Consider the following 16,637-nt stretch of genomic DNA (forward strand, 5'->3'; position numbering starts at 1 on the left):
ATTGTCCAAATGTACAGTATCACAGCAGCAATGCAAGTATTGTCCAAAGGTCCTGCATTGCAGCAGCAATATAAATACTGCCCAAAGGTTCGGTATTAGAACACCAGTGCAAATATTGCCCAAAGGTACAGTGTTACAGGAGTAATGCAATTAATGCTCAGAGGTCCTATAGTACAACAGCGATGCAGTTGTTGCCTAAAGGTTCTATATTGCTCAAAGTCCTGTATTGCAACAGCAGTGCAAATATTGCGGAAAGGTACTGTATTACAACAGCATTGCAAATATTGCCAAAAGGTTCTGTATTGCAGCAGTAATGCAAATATTTCCTAAAGCTCCCATATTACAGCAGTAATGCACTTGTTGCCTAAAGTTACAGCACCGGTGCATATATTGCTCAAAGATTCTGTATTACAGCAGAAATGCAAGTATTGTCCAAAGGTCCTGCATTGCAGCAGCAATATAAATACTGCCCAAAGGTTCGGTATTAGAAACACCAGTGCAAATATTGCCCAAAGGTACAGTGTTACAGGAGTAATGCAATTAATGCTCAGAGGTCCTATAGTACAACAGCGATGCAGTTGTTGCCTAAAGGTTCTATATTGCTGAAAGTCCTGTATTGCAACAGCAGTGCAAATATTGCAGAAAGGTACTGTATTACAACAGCATTGCAAATATTGCCAAAAGGTTCTGTATTGCAGCAGTAATGCAAATATTTCCTAAAGCTCCCATATTACAGCAGTAATGCACTTGTTGCCTAAAGTTACAGCACCGGTGCATATATTGCCCAAAGATTCTGTATTACAGCAGAAATGCAAGTATTATCGAATGGCTTTGTATCACAGCAGCAATGCAAATATTGCCCAAAGGTGTTATATTGCAGCAGCAATTAATGTATTGTCCAACGGTACAGTATTACATGAGTAATGAGTCTACAGGTAGAGTATCTATAGTTAAATCTGAATAATCCTTGCAGATAGTGTATTACAAGAGCTGTGTAAATATTGCCAACAGGTACTACCTGTTGATACCAGATTTCAAGCGCAATTTGAATATTGGCTAAGGATACTGTATTCCATCATCAATTTGAATAATGCCTTTAGTGCTATATTAAAGAAGCAGTGTGCCTGCTGCCTACAGGCACTCTATTACTGTAATTGTGTGAATAATCCTTACAGTGCTAGATTACAGGGTAAATACTGCCTACAGGATCTGTATTGCAGCACTAGTCTGAACAGCCTTTGCAATACTGTATTACAGGATTTTTGTAAATTTTGCCTACAGTTATTGTATCAAAGGAGTATTGGAAATACTGCCTAAAGGTACTAAAATACAGCTACAATGTGATTGTTCCTGTAAAACAGGCGATATAGGCACAATGTGAATGCTGGCTATAAGAGATATATTTTAGGCGCAATATGAATATTGTGTAAAGATACTGTGTTTCACCAGTAATGTGAATACTATCAACAGGTATTTTACTATAGATACAGTGTGAACACCACCTACAGTTACTTTAACAGGAGAAGTGTGACTTGAGCCTGCGGGGCTGTATTACATGTAGGCAATCCTTAGTGACAATGGTCCTTTGCATCCCATAAGGCATTACCTCTGAAAACTGACCATGCTAAATGTAAGTGACTTTTTCAGCAATATCAAGGATACAAACTGGTTCAGTGTGATGCCCCATTCATTTTGCTTTATCTTTGAGCTGTTGTTTAGCCATACATTGTCTCTCAGATTGGGTTGCTTTTGGCTTTCCTTAGCACATGGCTGTGATCAAAATGACAGTTGGGGGGGCACTGTTAAACACAGTTATGTTGTCTGGCACTCAAACTGAAGCCTTTCAGTCAATGGTTATATCCTAGCTGGCATTGAGTATCATGACAAATGCTGTACCTGAACTGTTTGAACCCATACGTTTGTGTTGGAGAGAAGGAGTGTAGAATCATAGAATGGTTACAGCACAGAAGGAGGCCATTCAGCCCAGAATGTCTGTGCTGGCTCTCTGAAGGAGCAATTCATCTGGTGCCACTCTCCCACCTTCTCCCTGTAGCCCTGCATGTTCTTCCTTTGAGATAGTAATCCAGTTCCCTTTTGAAAGCCTCGATTTAAAAAAAAACCTGCATCCACCACAATCTCAGGCAGTGCATTCCAGATCCTAACCACTCACTGGAAAAAGTGAAAAAGTAGCTCCTCATGTCTCCATGCTTGTTTTTGCCAGTTAACCTATATCTGTGCCTCTGGTTCTCGATCCTTCCACCAATGGGAACTGTTCCTCCCTATCTACTCTGTCCAAACCCTTCCTGATTTTGAACACCTCTATCAAATCTCCTCTTCTTCAAGGAAAACTGTCCCAACTTTTCCAATCTATCCATGTAACTGAAGTTCCTCATCCCTGGAACCATTCTTATGAATCTTTTCTGCATCCTCTCTAACGCCTTCACATCCTTCCCAAAGTGTGGTGCCCAGAACTGGACCCAATACTCCAGTAGAGACTGAACCAGTGTTTTATACAAGTTTAACATAACCTCCTTGCTCTTTTATTCTATGCCTATTAATAAAGCCTAGAATACTGTATGCTTTATTAACCACTCTCTCAACCTGTCCTACCGCCTCCAATGATTTATGCATGTATGCACCCAGGTCCCTCTGCTCCTACATCCGCTTTAGAATTGTAGCCTTTATGTTGTATTATCTCTCCGCTTTCTTCCTACCAAAATTAATCACTTCACACTTCTTTGCATTAAATTTCATCTGCCACTTGTCCATCCATTCCACCAACCTGTCTGTGTCCTTTTGAAGTTGTACATTATCCTCCTCACAGTTCACAATATTTCCAAGTTTTGTATCATCCACAAATTTTGAAATTGTGCCCTGTACACCAAGGCCTGGGCTATTAACACGTATCAGGAAGAGTAGGGGTTCTACACTGACCCCTGGGAAACATCACTTTGTCCAGTCTGAATAACAGCCATTAGCCACTACTTTTTGTTTCCTGTCATTCAGCTAATTTCGTATTCATGTTGCTGCTCTCCCTTTTATTCCATGAGCTCTAACTTTGTTCACAGGTCTATTGTGTGGCACTGTATCAAATGCCTTTTGGAAATCCATGTACACCACATCAACATTACCGTCATCAACCTTCTGTTACCTCATCAAAAAACTCAAGTTAGTTGAACAAATTTGCCCTTGAGAAACCCATGCTAGCTTTCCTTCATTAACCCACTTTTGCCCAAGTGACTATTAATTTTGTCCCAAATTATCATTTCTAGAAGCTTCCCCATCATCAAGGTTAAACTGACTGGCCTATAGGTGCTGGGCTTATCTCTACACTATTTCTTGAACAAGGGTGTAACATTTGCAATTCTCCAGTCCTCTGGCACCACCCCTGAGCTGCAGGGTGGCCACATCCATAAACATGCTACCCACGAAGCTCTCAACTTCACGGATGAACTACAGTGATGCCAGATACTGCTCAAGCTCCCAAACCTGGAGTTCAAGTTGCTGCAGCTGACGACACTTCCTGCAAATATGGCTATCCGCGACACAGAAAGGTTCCCGGGAGCTACCTGGGTGCAATCGAGAGGTCAGAGCAGCCATCACTCTTATCGATTAGATAATAAACCTTACTACTACTAATAAACCTTGCTACTTAAAAAAAGAAATACCAGCTACTCACTTCCCTTCTGTTGGTGTCACTTGAATATAGGGAAGTTATTTGAATGTTTTACTTAACCCTTATTTTTTTTTAAGATTATATTTTTAATTTCCCAGCTCCTTAGACTAACTCCCTAACTTTGGAGATAGGGAAACAAAGCTACAATACTCGCTTGCCAATCAATTCACAGCCTTCCTGTCATGTCACAGTTTGATTTTTTGTCTCATTTTCAAACTGTGCGCGCCCAGGTCTGCCCCAGCTGCTGACTCACGCCATTTAAGGTAAGTAAGAAAGTTATTATGTAATTTAAAAGTACCAAGAACACAACTTAACATTCCTTTAGTAAAAGTCTAATTTTAATTGAAGCCCGACATGCAAGAGTGGCCTCGAGGCAAGGAGAGCATACAGTGAGAAGAAGCTCCATTCATCCTGGAGTGGTTCTAAATATTGCACTGGAGCCCATGATTCAAGAGCAACCCTGGAGGCTATCCAATGCCTCATACTTTGCCACAATGCAGCTATATGTGCAACACACATAGCCAGTAACATATTTCCTTGATGTGACCAACTCTGTATTTGCATGATTTGAAAATGGATGTTTTACTTGAAAATATGTTGGCCAAATTGAATGGGAGGAAACAGATTACAGCAAAATTATTTGATTCGCAACTTCTACATTTGTGATGCATTGAGCTTTGATTCTAAGGTGACATTATGAATTTGTTCACTTCTTCTCCAAGCTTAATGAGAGTAATTGCATCTTAGCTAAGCTACTGTGGGGCTGTCGGTGTTCCGAGAACTCTACGCCATCAGGAATCAGCACTTTCAGAAGATAAAGAGAAATTGAGCAATAAAATGCTATGTGCAGTAATTAAAATTCTCTGTATTCACAGAATCTCCATAAAATATAAAACTAAATGACTGGGAGATGGCAACATGATTTATGGGTGAATAAACTCTTGCTACATTTCTCCTCAGTATTAATTCAGGCTATTGTACTGAAGTAAAATGATGGGAAGTATTTCTAATGCAAAAATGCAACAGTGAAAATTAGAAAATCAAAATTTTGCAGAGGCTAAAAACCTAAAATGAAAGCAGAAAATGCTGGAAATACTCAGCAGGTCAGGCTGCATCTGTGGAGAGAGACAGTTAATGGGCAGGATTTTCTAGCCCCGCCCACAGCGGGGTCTGCCACAACAGGGCCAGAAAATCCCGGGCAATGTTTCAGGACCTGAAACATTAACTCTGTTTCTGTCTCTACAGATGCTGCCTGATCTGCTGAGTATTTCCAGCATTTTCTATATTAATGAAATGGGAATATGGGTATGAATGAGATCAGTAGTTAACAAATGGCTTTATTCATTTAACTCCACCCTAAAATTTTCTTTCCTCTTCTAAAGTTGCTGGACTGTTGCATAGAATCTACAGTGCAGAAAAAGTAGGCTATTCACCCCACTAGTCTGTACTTCACACAAGCCTCCTTCCATTCTAATGACCTCTTCCCACCCTGCCTCCACATCTTTGCTGGTGTACAATTCCACAAATGCCAGAAGCTGTTTGATGAAGTTAACATTGTCATGTGGGAACCCAGACAGAGAGTGTTGGCAGAGTATTTGAAAGTGGAAGGTATCACTTCAAGCCACCACCCCCCGCCACTGTCAGCAGCTGATATTTGTGTGCCATATCCAGCAGCAGTTACTGGAAAGAAAACAAGAGCAGGATCCTTGATTCATTCCCCCCCGCCTCCCTCCCCGCAATCAAGTGGCACTGGGGTTAAGACAAGTTGTTGTAGTGCTTGTGCTAACAGCTTAGACCAGTTAACTCATTAGAGAATGGAGATCAGAGCATGGATTCAAGTGGTCTGGATGATTCAGTGACACATCAGGCAGTGCAGTTACTAACTGAGCCCTCTAGGCAACACACATGGAGGTGTTGGGGGTCTTGCCCACTTTGTTATCTCTTTTTGGGAAGACTTACCAAATTAAGTGCCACTCAGGCACTTGACAGGCCAGTGGTGGGCCTTTCCTGGGATCAAGGAGCCTGGGGGTGAAGTCCTGCCCACAGAAGCTGCTGGCCAATAAGGCTGGCTGCTGTATTGAACAGCAGGCAGGCAGTGGTTGCTGCTGGCATGACAGCAACCCAAGGCCCAGCATCGTGGATGGAACCAGGTATACAGGTGAGTGATGGTGGGAGGGGGTTGTGGGGGAGGGGTGTTAGGAGGCTCAGCAGCAAGGGCAGGAGCTTGGCTCTTAGCAGGACCCTCCCCCATCCGGATGCCAGGTCCTTTGATCAGGCACTGAGTGCCTTTGAATGAGGGATTTCCCCCACCACCACTACCACTCTTTCCCACCCCTCCCCCCGAGTCAGCAAGCAACCCTGCATAGGTTTTCTTGTCACGCTCCCAACATCCCAACATGGCAAGCCTTCTACCCATGGCAGCAGGATGAGACCCTTAGGTGGGCATTAATTAGTTAAGGGCCTCAATTGGCAATGGAACAGGAAGACCATCCATGGGTCTTCTCGTCATGGGCTTAGTCAGGATGGAGGTGGGAAGATGCTAGAGTCCCCATCTGCCACCTTCCTACCTGATTCAGTGCCTCCCCCCCATTAAACCCACCATAGGGGAGGGCATTAAATTCCACCCATGGCCTTCTACATGGAGGCGTTCACACTAGTCCTAATGTTCCAACATTGTGCTACCAGGAGGGATCCTTCTCAATCTGAAATTCATGTCAAATTCAGGTGCATTTGCTAAATCATTGACCGTTTCATTATGTGGCATACATGCCCAAATTTACCAGTGAATGAAGCTCCTTGCTGGAAGCACAAAGTCAAAAAATTACACCTAGCGATTGATTTGTAACTCTTGCCACCAGACAGGAAATTGACTGCAGCGGGTGCGATGCCCATTTTTAGATGAATCGTGCAGGGTGGGGTGTAAAACAGGCATCCTATCCATTGTCACCTATTTCCCACCCTGGGGGAGCAATTAAATTTAGCCCCTAGTCTTATTACATCTCAGAAATTGTCATTGTTCCACATCTGCTGTTATAAAGTGGAATAATAAGCAACTGACATTCAAAAATGCATGAGTCCGCAATCAATGTCATTTGTTGAAAGGTGTTATATTGTGTAGGTTTTAGCACATGATGGTGCAATCTTTAGCTTTGCCTCATGCCAAATCTGTCTTTAACATGCCAGTGGCCAAAATCAAAGCACACCTTCTTGTCCATAGTTGCTTTAATCATAAACTAATAGCAATATTGACTTATTAATTCTCTCTAATGCGTTTCCTTGCAGTATTTTTCTAGAACTGATCGTTTGCTTAAACACAGAAGAATGTGCCATGAAAATCAAGGGAAAACTCCTGGCAAAAACCCAGCTATGAAAACTGAGCCAATTATACTCGCAATCAATGCAGAAAACAGATTCCTGTCACCCCCAAAAGACATCATCAATCCAAGGAAAAAGGTCAAAACTGCAGAGAAGCCAGCATTGGCGACTTCTGATAAAGAGGAGACTGGTAACCCAGCAGAGGTTAAAATGGATAAGGGTGATTGTGTAGAATATTATACCAGCAACTTGAAGGTGAAGGATGAGTATAAAGTGGAGCAATGTTCACTTGTGATTGCACAGTCTTCACACAGTAATGATCACCTAGGGGAAGCATATCAGAATCAGATGAATTTGCATCCAACAAAGCTTGTTCTGAAGAAGGTAGTAAGCTCAAAGAAAAGTCAAAAAACAGCAGAAGAGTTGAATCAGACCTTACCTGTTTCTGCCAACTTTGATGCCACGAAAGTCAACAAATATACCTACGCTATGATAGACCACCCTGACCTTCTGGCCATGGAGGGTCATAGTGCAGATCAGAGTCAAGATGCTTCACGCAAACCAGGTGGCAGCAACAGCAACTATGATGATGCAATGCAGTTTGTAAAGAAGAAGCGATTCTTGCAAGGGACTAGCAGCACCAGCAGAGAGTATGCCTTAACTGTGGGCCAGATCCCAATCCAACCAGCTGTAACGCAGGCAGCCAACACTAATGTTGGGGAAAACAGTGGTAGCACATCTATGCTGGTGCAGCCCAATAACACTGAGCCAAAAAGCAGTCAGGACAAAAGCGGAATTCCTGATGAAGTTTTGCAGACTCTGTTGGACCACTACACCAACAAGGCAAACGGGCAGGTTCCGTTTTCTGTCAGTGATACCCAAGTCACTTCAAATATAACTGTGAGCTCTACAGATATCACTAACGTGCCTCCATCAGAGCGAGTCAATGAGAGTTCCCAGCCAGCAGCCACAGACAACATTAACATGCTCCATGAATATTCAAAGTTCCTCCAACAAGCTTTGGAAAGGACTTGCCACAATGATAGCTACTCGACTGAGCAAGGGCTTGCATACGAGACTGAAACTCACCCCCTAACTGGAAGCCTTCCGGTGCAGCCTCTGTTTTCTACTCTAGAGCGACAGGTTTTTGCCACCATGGTTACGCAGCACGGCTTCAGACCTGAAGTGGGCTCCCCGTTGAGGTTACCATCGCAAAAGTCTCAGTACAGTTTATTAGCTGGTGAATCCCAGCATCCTTTTGCTTTCATACCAACTGTAACTAGCAGCAACAGCATCTCTACACCGGCAGATTTCATAGAGCAGGCTAATACACAGAAGAAGCGAGAGGAACCCCCAGGTCATCACAATCACCAAATGGACACATTTGGTCAAGACTCTAGATTCTCAGCTACTGGAGGAGAAATGACTCCATCGTTCAACAACAGTACCAGTGGACAGGTGAACCTAAGGATCCGACAAGGCAGCTCAGACTTCTCTGAGTTTTCTTTGGTAAACGTGCCAGAGGGCAGGGATCAAATGAGTGCCTCACCAGATGCCGCAGGGGGCCAAGCCTTTAGGTGAAAAGATTTGGTCATAAAACTTGGGATCATAATACATGCATTGCTGTTTTTGAATTGCTCAACAAAGAAAACCTTATCAAACATTTTTTTTAATTTTTAGAGAAAAAATATTAGTGATTTTACCAGAAGGGTATTTTGGAGCCCAGTACTGTTGCATATTTCCCTTCCCCATTGATACATGTTTGCAAGCTGACACTGAAAGAGGATATTGATCTTCTCTGCGCATGCCTCTCTCCAAGCTCTCTGTATTTCTGTTTTATCTACTCACCATAAATATTTGTCTGCCAGTAAAGAGAGCTGATAGCAAGATGACCCTGAGACTGGCATTGATACAGGTACAATAATGATACCAAAACTGGCATTTATTCAGTTGCAGTAATTACCTGGATCATGGCATTTCAATTGATCACATAGTTACTCCGATACTGGCGCTAGTACAGATCCAATAATTACCTCAATACAGTATATGTACAGTTCAAATAATTGCCCTGTTACTGACATTAACACATCTAATAGTAACTGCAATACTACTATTTAATTACATGTCAATTACCCAGATGATATCATTATGCATTTCCAGTAAATACTCTGATAACTGGCATTGATACAGATGCATTAATTACCCCCTTTTACTTCATTCATGAGATGTAGGCATCTTGATAAGGTCAGCATTTATTGCCCATCACCAATTGCCCTTGCGAAGGTTGTAATGAGATGCCTTCTTGAATACAATTAAGTGGCTTGCTAGGCCATTTCAGAGGGCAGTTAAGAATCAACCACATTTCTGTGGGCCTGGAGTTGCATATAGGACAGGCCGGGTAAGGATGGCAGATTTCCTTCTCTAAAGATGTTAGTGAACCAGATGAGTTTTTTCATTAATCTGGTAGTTGCATAGTCACCATTACTGACAGTAGATTTTTATTCCAGATTTTGTTTAATCCCCAGTTGCCAAAGTGGGAGTTGAACTTGTCTCTGGATCATTAATCCAGGCCTCTGGATTACTAGTCCAGTAACATAACCTTAATGCTACTGTACCCATCTTAACTAATACGAGAAATTATCCGTTAATTACCCTGAAGTGATCATTGGTACAATTTCAATGATTACCCTGAAACTGACATTATTCAGAGAATCAATAAAAGAATTACATAGGAGGCCATTCAACCCATCTTGCCTCTATCAGCACTTTTAAATTCTAATGACCTCTCCCTTTCTGTTTTGGTGATTATCTTAAATTTGTAACTTCTACTTACCAACAAACGTGCCAGTTGAAATAGTTTTTTCTACTTCTCTATAATTGACTGCCTCTATCAAAGTTCTTTGTAACTTTATCTGTTCCCATGAAAAGAGTCCTAATTTTTTTGGTCTGTCCTAATAACTGAAGCCTTTCAATCTTGTTATCATAATGAACCTCTTCTGCACCTTGCCCATGGACTTGACCTCCTTCCTAACATGGTGTTTCCAAAACTATATGTAATGGTGTTTCTAATGGCCTAACCAGCAACCTGTATGGATATAGCATTACATCTTTGTACTCCATACTCCTGTTTATGAAATCTTACATTTATGTGCCAAAATCTTCAGTCTCAAGTCCCTTCAAAATTTTGCCATTTAGTGTATATATTCTCTCTCCTTATTCTTCCCACCCAGTACGTGTCACTTCGCATTTCCCCACGTTAAATTTTATCTGACAGCTATCTGCCAAATCTACTAACGAGTCTGAAGTCATTAACTGCCCTCTCCACAGTTAACTTGTATGCCCCCAGTTTTTGTATTGTCTACAAATTTCAACTTTGTGCCCCTCTACCCAAGTCCACGTCGTACACGTATAATGAGAGGAACATTGGTCCCAACACTGACCATTGATGAACACCATTGCTTGCATGCCTCCAGGTAGTAAAACATTCATTAATACTAATCTCTGTTTTCTGTTCTTTAACCAATTTCCTATCCATGCTGCCTCACTCCCACTAATACCACAGGGCTAATCTTCGACTTGCTGCAACATAGTAAGCCTGATATTGCAGATTAGTCACCAGTGATAGAAGTCCCCAATTCATATTCCTATGGATTTAATCTACCCCAACCCCTACTCTTCTTAATTTAGTCAACAAGCTTCTCTTGTGCCACATTATTGTTTGCCTTTTGAAAATCAATGTACTAAGCACCCGCTGCATGTCCTTTATCAAAACCTTCCATCCTTTCCTGAAATCTCTCAACGTGACTTGCAATTTAAACATCCATGTAATCTAAATAATCCCGTGCCTTTCCAGGTGAGTCTTAAGTTTAACATGTGCTATGAACTCTAGAAGCTGATCCACAAATGTTAGGCTGTTATGTTTATATTATCTGTGTCATCCCTTCCACTCCTTTTTCAACGCTAAACCTAAAGACCTAGATTCCAAAATGACTGGAAAATTGTCAGAGCTTCTGCTCTTCCTTCTGACATGCCAGAGTATTCTAGAGTGCACACATCAGGGCTTTCCGGATTGGGTTTCACCTTTTTTTAAAAAATACTGCTTCTTTAACCATATTTATCATATCTAATAATAACCCTGATGTTGGCATTAATAAGCTCCAATAACTCTGATATTGACATTGATAACTCTCCAATAATTACCGTGATATTGCCATTTATATCCCATACAATAATTACCATGATATTAGCATTGATGCCCCTCCAATACTTACCTCAATATTGGCATAAATTCACCTCCAATAATTATCCTGACACTGCAATTGATACCCCCTCCAATAATTACCTCGATATTGGCAATGATACCCCTCCAACAATTGCCCTAGTACTGATATTTATGCCCTTCCAATAATTACCTTGATATTGACATTGATACCACTCCAATTCTTACCCATGTAGTAATTACCCTGACACTGGCAATGCTAACCCTCCAATAATTACCCTGATACTGGCATTGATACCCCTCCAATAATTACCCTGACACTGGCATTGATACCCCTCCAATAATTACTCTGATATTGGCATTGATACTCCTCCAATAATTACACTGATATTGGCATTGATACTCCTCCAATAATTACCCTGATATTGGCATTGATACTCCTCCAATAATTACCCTGATACTGGCAACGATGCCTCTCCAATAATTACCCTGATACTGGCAACGATACCTCCCCAATAATTAACCTGATGTTGGCATTGATGCTCCTTCAATAATTACCCCAACACTGCCATTGATACCACTCCAATAATTACCTTGATATTGATTCACCTCCAATACTCACCCTGATAGTGGCAATGATACTGCTCCAATAATCACCCTGATCCTGGCATTGATAACCCTCCAATAATTACCCTGATACTGGCATTGATACCCCTCCAATAATTACCCTGACACTGGCATTGATACCCCTCCAATAATTACTCTGATATTGGCATTGATACTCCCCCAATAATTACCCTGATATTGGCATTGATACTCCTCCAATAATTACCCTGATACTGGCAACGATACCTCCCCAATAATTAACCTGATATTGGCATTGATGCTCCTTCAATAATTACCCCAACACTGCCATTGATACCACTCCAATAATTACCTTGATATTGATTCACCCCCAATACTCACCCTGATAGTGGCAATGATACTGCTCAAATAATTACCCTGATCCTGGCATTGATACCCCTCCAATAATCACCCTGATACTGGTATTGATACCCCTCCAATAACCACCCTGATACTGGCATTGATACCCCTCCAATAACCACCCCAATACTGGCATTGATACACCCCCAATAATCACCCTTATATTGGCATTCATACCCCTCCAATAATTACCCCAACACTGTCATTGATGCAACTCCAATAATTCCCTTGATAGTGATTCACTTCCAATAATTACCCTGACACTGGCAATGATGCCCCTCCATTAATCACCCTGATTATGGCAGTGATACCCTCCAATTTAACCTCATTCTGGCAATGATGCCCCTCCAATAATCAGCATTATACTGGCAGTGATACCCCTCCAATCATCACCCTGATACTGGCAATGATATCCCTCCAATAATTACCCTGATACTGGCATTGATACACCTCCAATAATCACCCTGATACTGGCGTTGATATCTCTCCAATAATCACCCTGATAGTGGTATTGATACCCCACCAATAATCACCCTGATACTGGTATTGATACCCCACCAATAATCACCCTGATACTGGTATGGATATCCCTCCTATAATTACCCTGATACTGGCATTGATACCCCTCCATTAATCACCCTGATACTGGTATTGACACCCCTCCAATAATTACCCCAACACTGCCATTGATACAACTCCAATACCTGACATCGGCATTGACACTCTACCAATAATTATCCTGATATTGCCATTGATGCTCTTCTGATGGTTACCCTGATATTGGCATTGGTACCCCGCTGATAATTACACTAATACTGGCATTGATACCCCTCCAGTAAATGCCCTGAAATTGTAACTGATACTCCTCCAATAATTAGTCTGTTTTGCCATTCATACCCCTGCAATAATTAGCCTCACATTGCCATTGATATCTCTCCAATAATTTCCCCACTCTGCCATTAATACTTCGCTAATAATTACCCTGCCATTGGCATTGATACCCTTCTAATAATTACCCTGCCATTGGCATTGATACCCTTCTAATAATTACCCTGACATTGGCATTGATACCCTTCTAATAATTAGCCTGACATTGGCATTGATACCCTTCTAATAATTAGCCTGACATTGGCATTGATACCCTTCTAATAATTACCCTGACATTGGCATTGATACCCTTCTAATAATTAGCCTGACATTGGCATTGATACCCTTCTAATAATTACCCTGCCATTGGCATTGATACCCTTCTATTAATTACGCTGACATTGGCATTGATACCCTTCTAATAATTACCCTGACATTGGCATTGATACCCTTCTAATAATTACCCTGACATTGGCATTGATACCCTTCTATTAATTAGCCTGACATTGGCATTGATACCCTTCTATTAATTAGCCTGACATTGGCATTGATACCCTTCTAATAATTACCCTGACATTGGCATTGATACCCTTCTAATAATTACCCTGACATTGGCATTGATACCCTTCTAATAATTACCCTGACATTGGCATTGATACCCTTCTAATAATTACCCTGACATTGGCATTGATACCCTTCTAATAATTACCCTGACATTGGCATTGATACCCTTCTAATAATTACCCTGACATTGGCATTGATACCCTTCTAATAATTACCCTGACATTGGCATTGATACCCTTCTAATAATTACCCTGACATTGGCATTGATACCCTTCTATTAATTAGCCTGACATTGGCATTGATACCCTTCTAATAATTAGCCTGACATTGGCATTGATACCCTTCTAATAATTACCCTGACATTGGCATTGATACCCTTCTAATAATTACCCTGACATTGGCATTGATACCCTTCTATTAATTAGCCTGACATTGGCATTGATACCCTTCTAATAATTACCCTGACATTGGCATTGATACCCTTCTATTAATTAGCCTGACATTGGCATTGATACCCTTCTAATAATTACCCTGACATTGGCATTGATACCCTTCTAATAATTACCCTGACATTGGCATTGATACCCTTCTAATAATTACCCTGACATTGGCATTGATACCCTTCTAATAATTACCCTGACATTGGCATTCATACCCTTCTAATAATTACCCTGACATTGGCATTGATACCCTTCTATTAATTAGCCTGACATTGGCATTGATACCCTTCTAATAATTACTCTGACATTGGCATTGATACCCTTCTATTAATTACCCTGCCATTGGCATTGATACCCTTCTAATAATTACCCTGACATTGGCATTGATACCCTTCTATTAATTACCCTGACATTGGCATTGATACCCTTCTAATAATTAGCCTGACATTGGCATTGATACCCTTCTAATAATTACCCTGACATTGGCATTGATACCCTTCTAATAATTACCCTGACATTGGCATTGATACCCTTCTATTAATTACCCTGACATTGGCATTGATACCCTTCTATTAATTAGCCTGACATTGGCATTGATACCCTTCTAATAATTACCCTGACATTGGCATTGATACCCTTCTATTAATTACCCTGACATTGGCATTGATACCCTTCTATTAATTAGCCTGACATTGGCATTGATACCCTTCTAATAATTACCCTGCCATTGGCATTGATACCCTTCTAATAATTACCCTGACATTGGCATTGATACCCTTCTAATAATTACCCTGACATTGGCATTGATACCCTTCTAATAATTACCCTGACATTGGCATTGATACCCTTCTATTAATTACCCTGACATTGGCATTGATACCTTTCTAATAATTACCCTGACATTGGCATTGATACCCTTCTATTAATTAGCCTGACATTGGCATTGATACCCTTCTATTAATTAGCCTGACATTGGCATTGATACCCTTCTAATAATTACCCTGACATTGGCATTGATACCCTTCTATTAATTAGCCTGACATTGGCATTGATACCCTTCTAATAATTACCCTGACATTGGCATTGATACCCTTCTATTAATTAGCCTGACATTGGCATTGATACCCTTCTAATAATTACCCTGACATTGGCATTGATACCCTTCTAATAATTACCCTGACATTGGCATTGATACCCTTCTAATAATTACCCTGACATTGGCATTGATACCCTTCTAATAATTACCTTGACATTGGCATTGATACCCTTCTAATAATTACCCTGACATTGGCATTGATACCCTTCTAATAATTACCCTGACATTGGCATTGATACCCTTCTATTAATTAGCCTGACATTGGCATTGATACCCTTCTAATAATTACCCTGACATTGGCATTGATACCCTTCTATTAATTACCCTGACATTGGCATTGATACCCTTCTATTAATTAGCCTGACATTGGCATTGATACCCTTCTATTAATTACCCTGACATTGGCATTGATACCCTTCTATTAATTACCCTGACATTGGCATTGATACCCTTCTAATAATTACCCTGACATTGGCATTGATACCCTTCTAATAATTACCCCGACATTGGCATTGATACCCTTCTATTAATTAGCCTGACATTGGCATTGATACCCTTCTAATAATTACCCTGACATTGGCATTGATACCCTTCTATTAATTACCCTGACATTGGCATTGATACCCTTCTATTAATTACCCTGACATTGGCATTGATACCCTTCTATTAATTACCCTGACATTGGCATTGATACCCTTCTATTAATTACCCTGACATTGGCATTGATACCCTTCTATTAATTACCCTGACATTGGCATTGATACCCTTCTAATAATTAGCCTGACATTGGCATTGATACCCTTCTAATAATTACCCTGACATTGGCATTGATACCCTTCTATTAATTACCCTGACATTGGCATTGATACCCTTCTATTAATTAGCCTGACATTGGCATTGATACCCTTCTATTAATTACCCTGACATTGGCATTGATACCCTTCTATTAATTACCCTGACATTGGCATTGATACCCTTCTAATAATTACCCTGACATTGGCATTGATACCCTTCTAATAATTACCCTGACATTGGCATTGATACCCTTCTATTAATTAGCCTGACATTGGCATTGATACCCTTCTAATAATTACCCTGACATTGGCATTGATACCCTTCTATTAATTACCCTGACATTGGCATTGATACCCTTCTATTAATTACCCTGACATTGGCATTGATACCCTTCTATTAATTACCCTGACATTGGCATTGATACCCTTCTATTAATTACCCTGACATTGGCATTGATACCCTTCTATTAATTACCCTGACATTGGCATTGATACCCTTCTAATAATTACCCTGACATTGGCATTGATACCCTTCTATTAATTAGCCTGACATTGGCATTGATACCCTTCTAATAATTACCCTGACATTGGCATTGATACCCTTCTATTAATTAGCCTGACATTGGCATTGATACCCTTCTAATAATTACCCTGACATTGGCATTGATACCCTTCTATTAAT

The 16,637-nt window shown here is 40.8% G+C and overlaps 1 protein-coding gene across 6 annotated transcripts in view; it reads left to right on the top strand.

Annotated features, from left to right (window-relative positions):
- LOC144672647 (zinc finger protein 148-like) overlaps positions 1-16,637 on the top strand; it is a 156,876-nt gene that overhangs the window by 123,899 nt on the left and 16,340 nt on the right. For all 6 annotated transcript variants that reach the window (XM_078534513.1, XM_078534515.1, XM_078534516.1 and 3 more), the window contains one exon: positions 6,959-8,568. In XM_078534513.1, coding sequence (XP_078390639.1) covers positions 6,959-8,568 — 1,610 coding nt within the window. The remainder of the gene's footprint in view (positions 1-6,958; positions 8,569-16,637) is intronic.

This window comes from Cetorhinus maximus, chromosome X, assembly GCF_964194155.1.
Source record: "Cetorhinus maximus chromosome X, sCetMax3.hap1.1, whole genome shotgun sequence".
Lineage (NCBI taxonomy): Eukaryota > Metazoa > Chordata > Chondrichthyes > Lamniformes > Cetorhinidae > Cetorhinus > Cetorhinus maximus.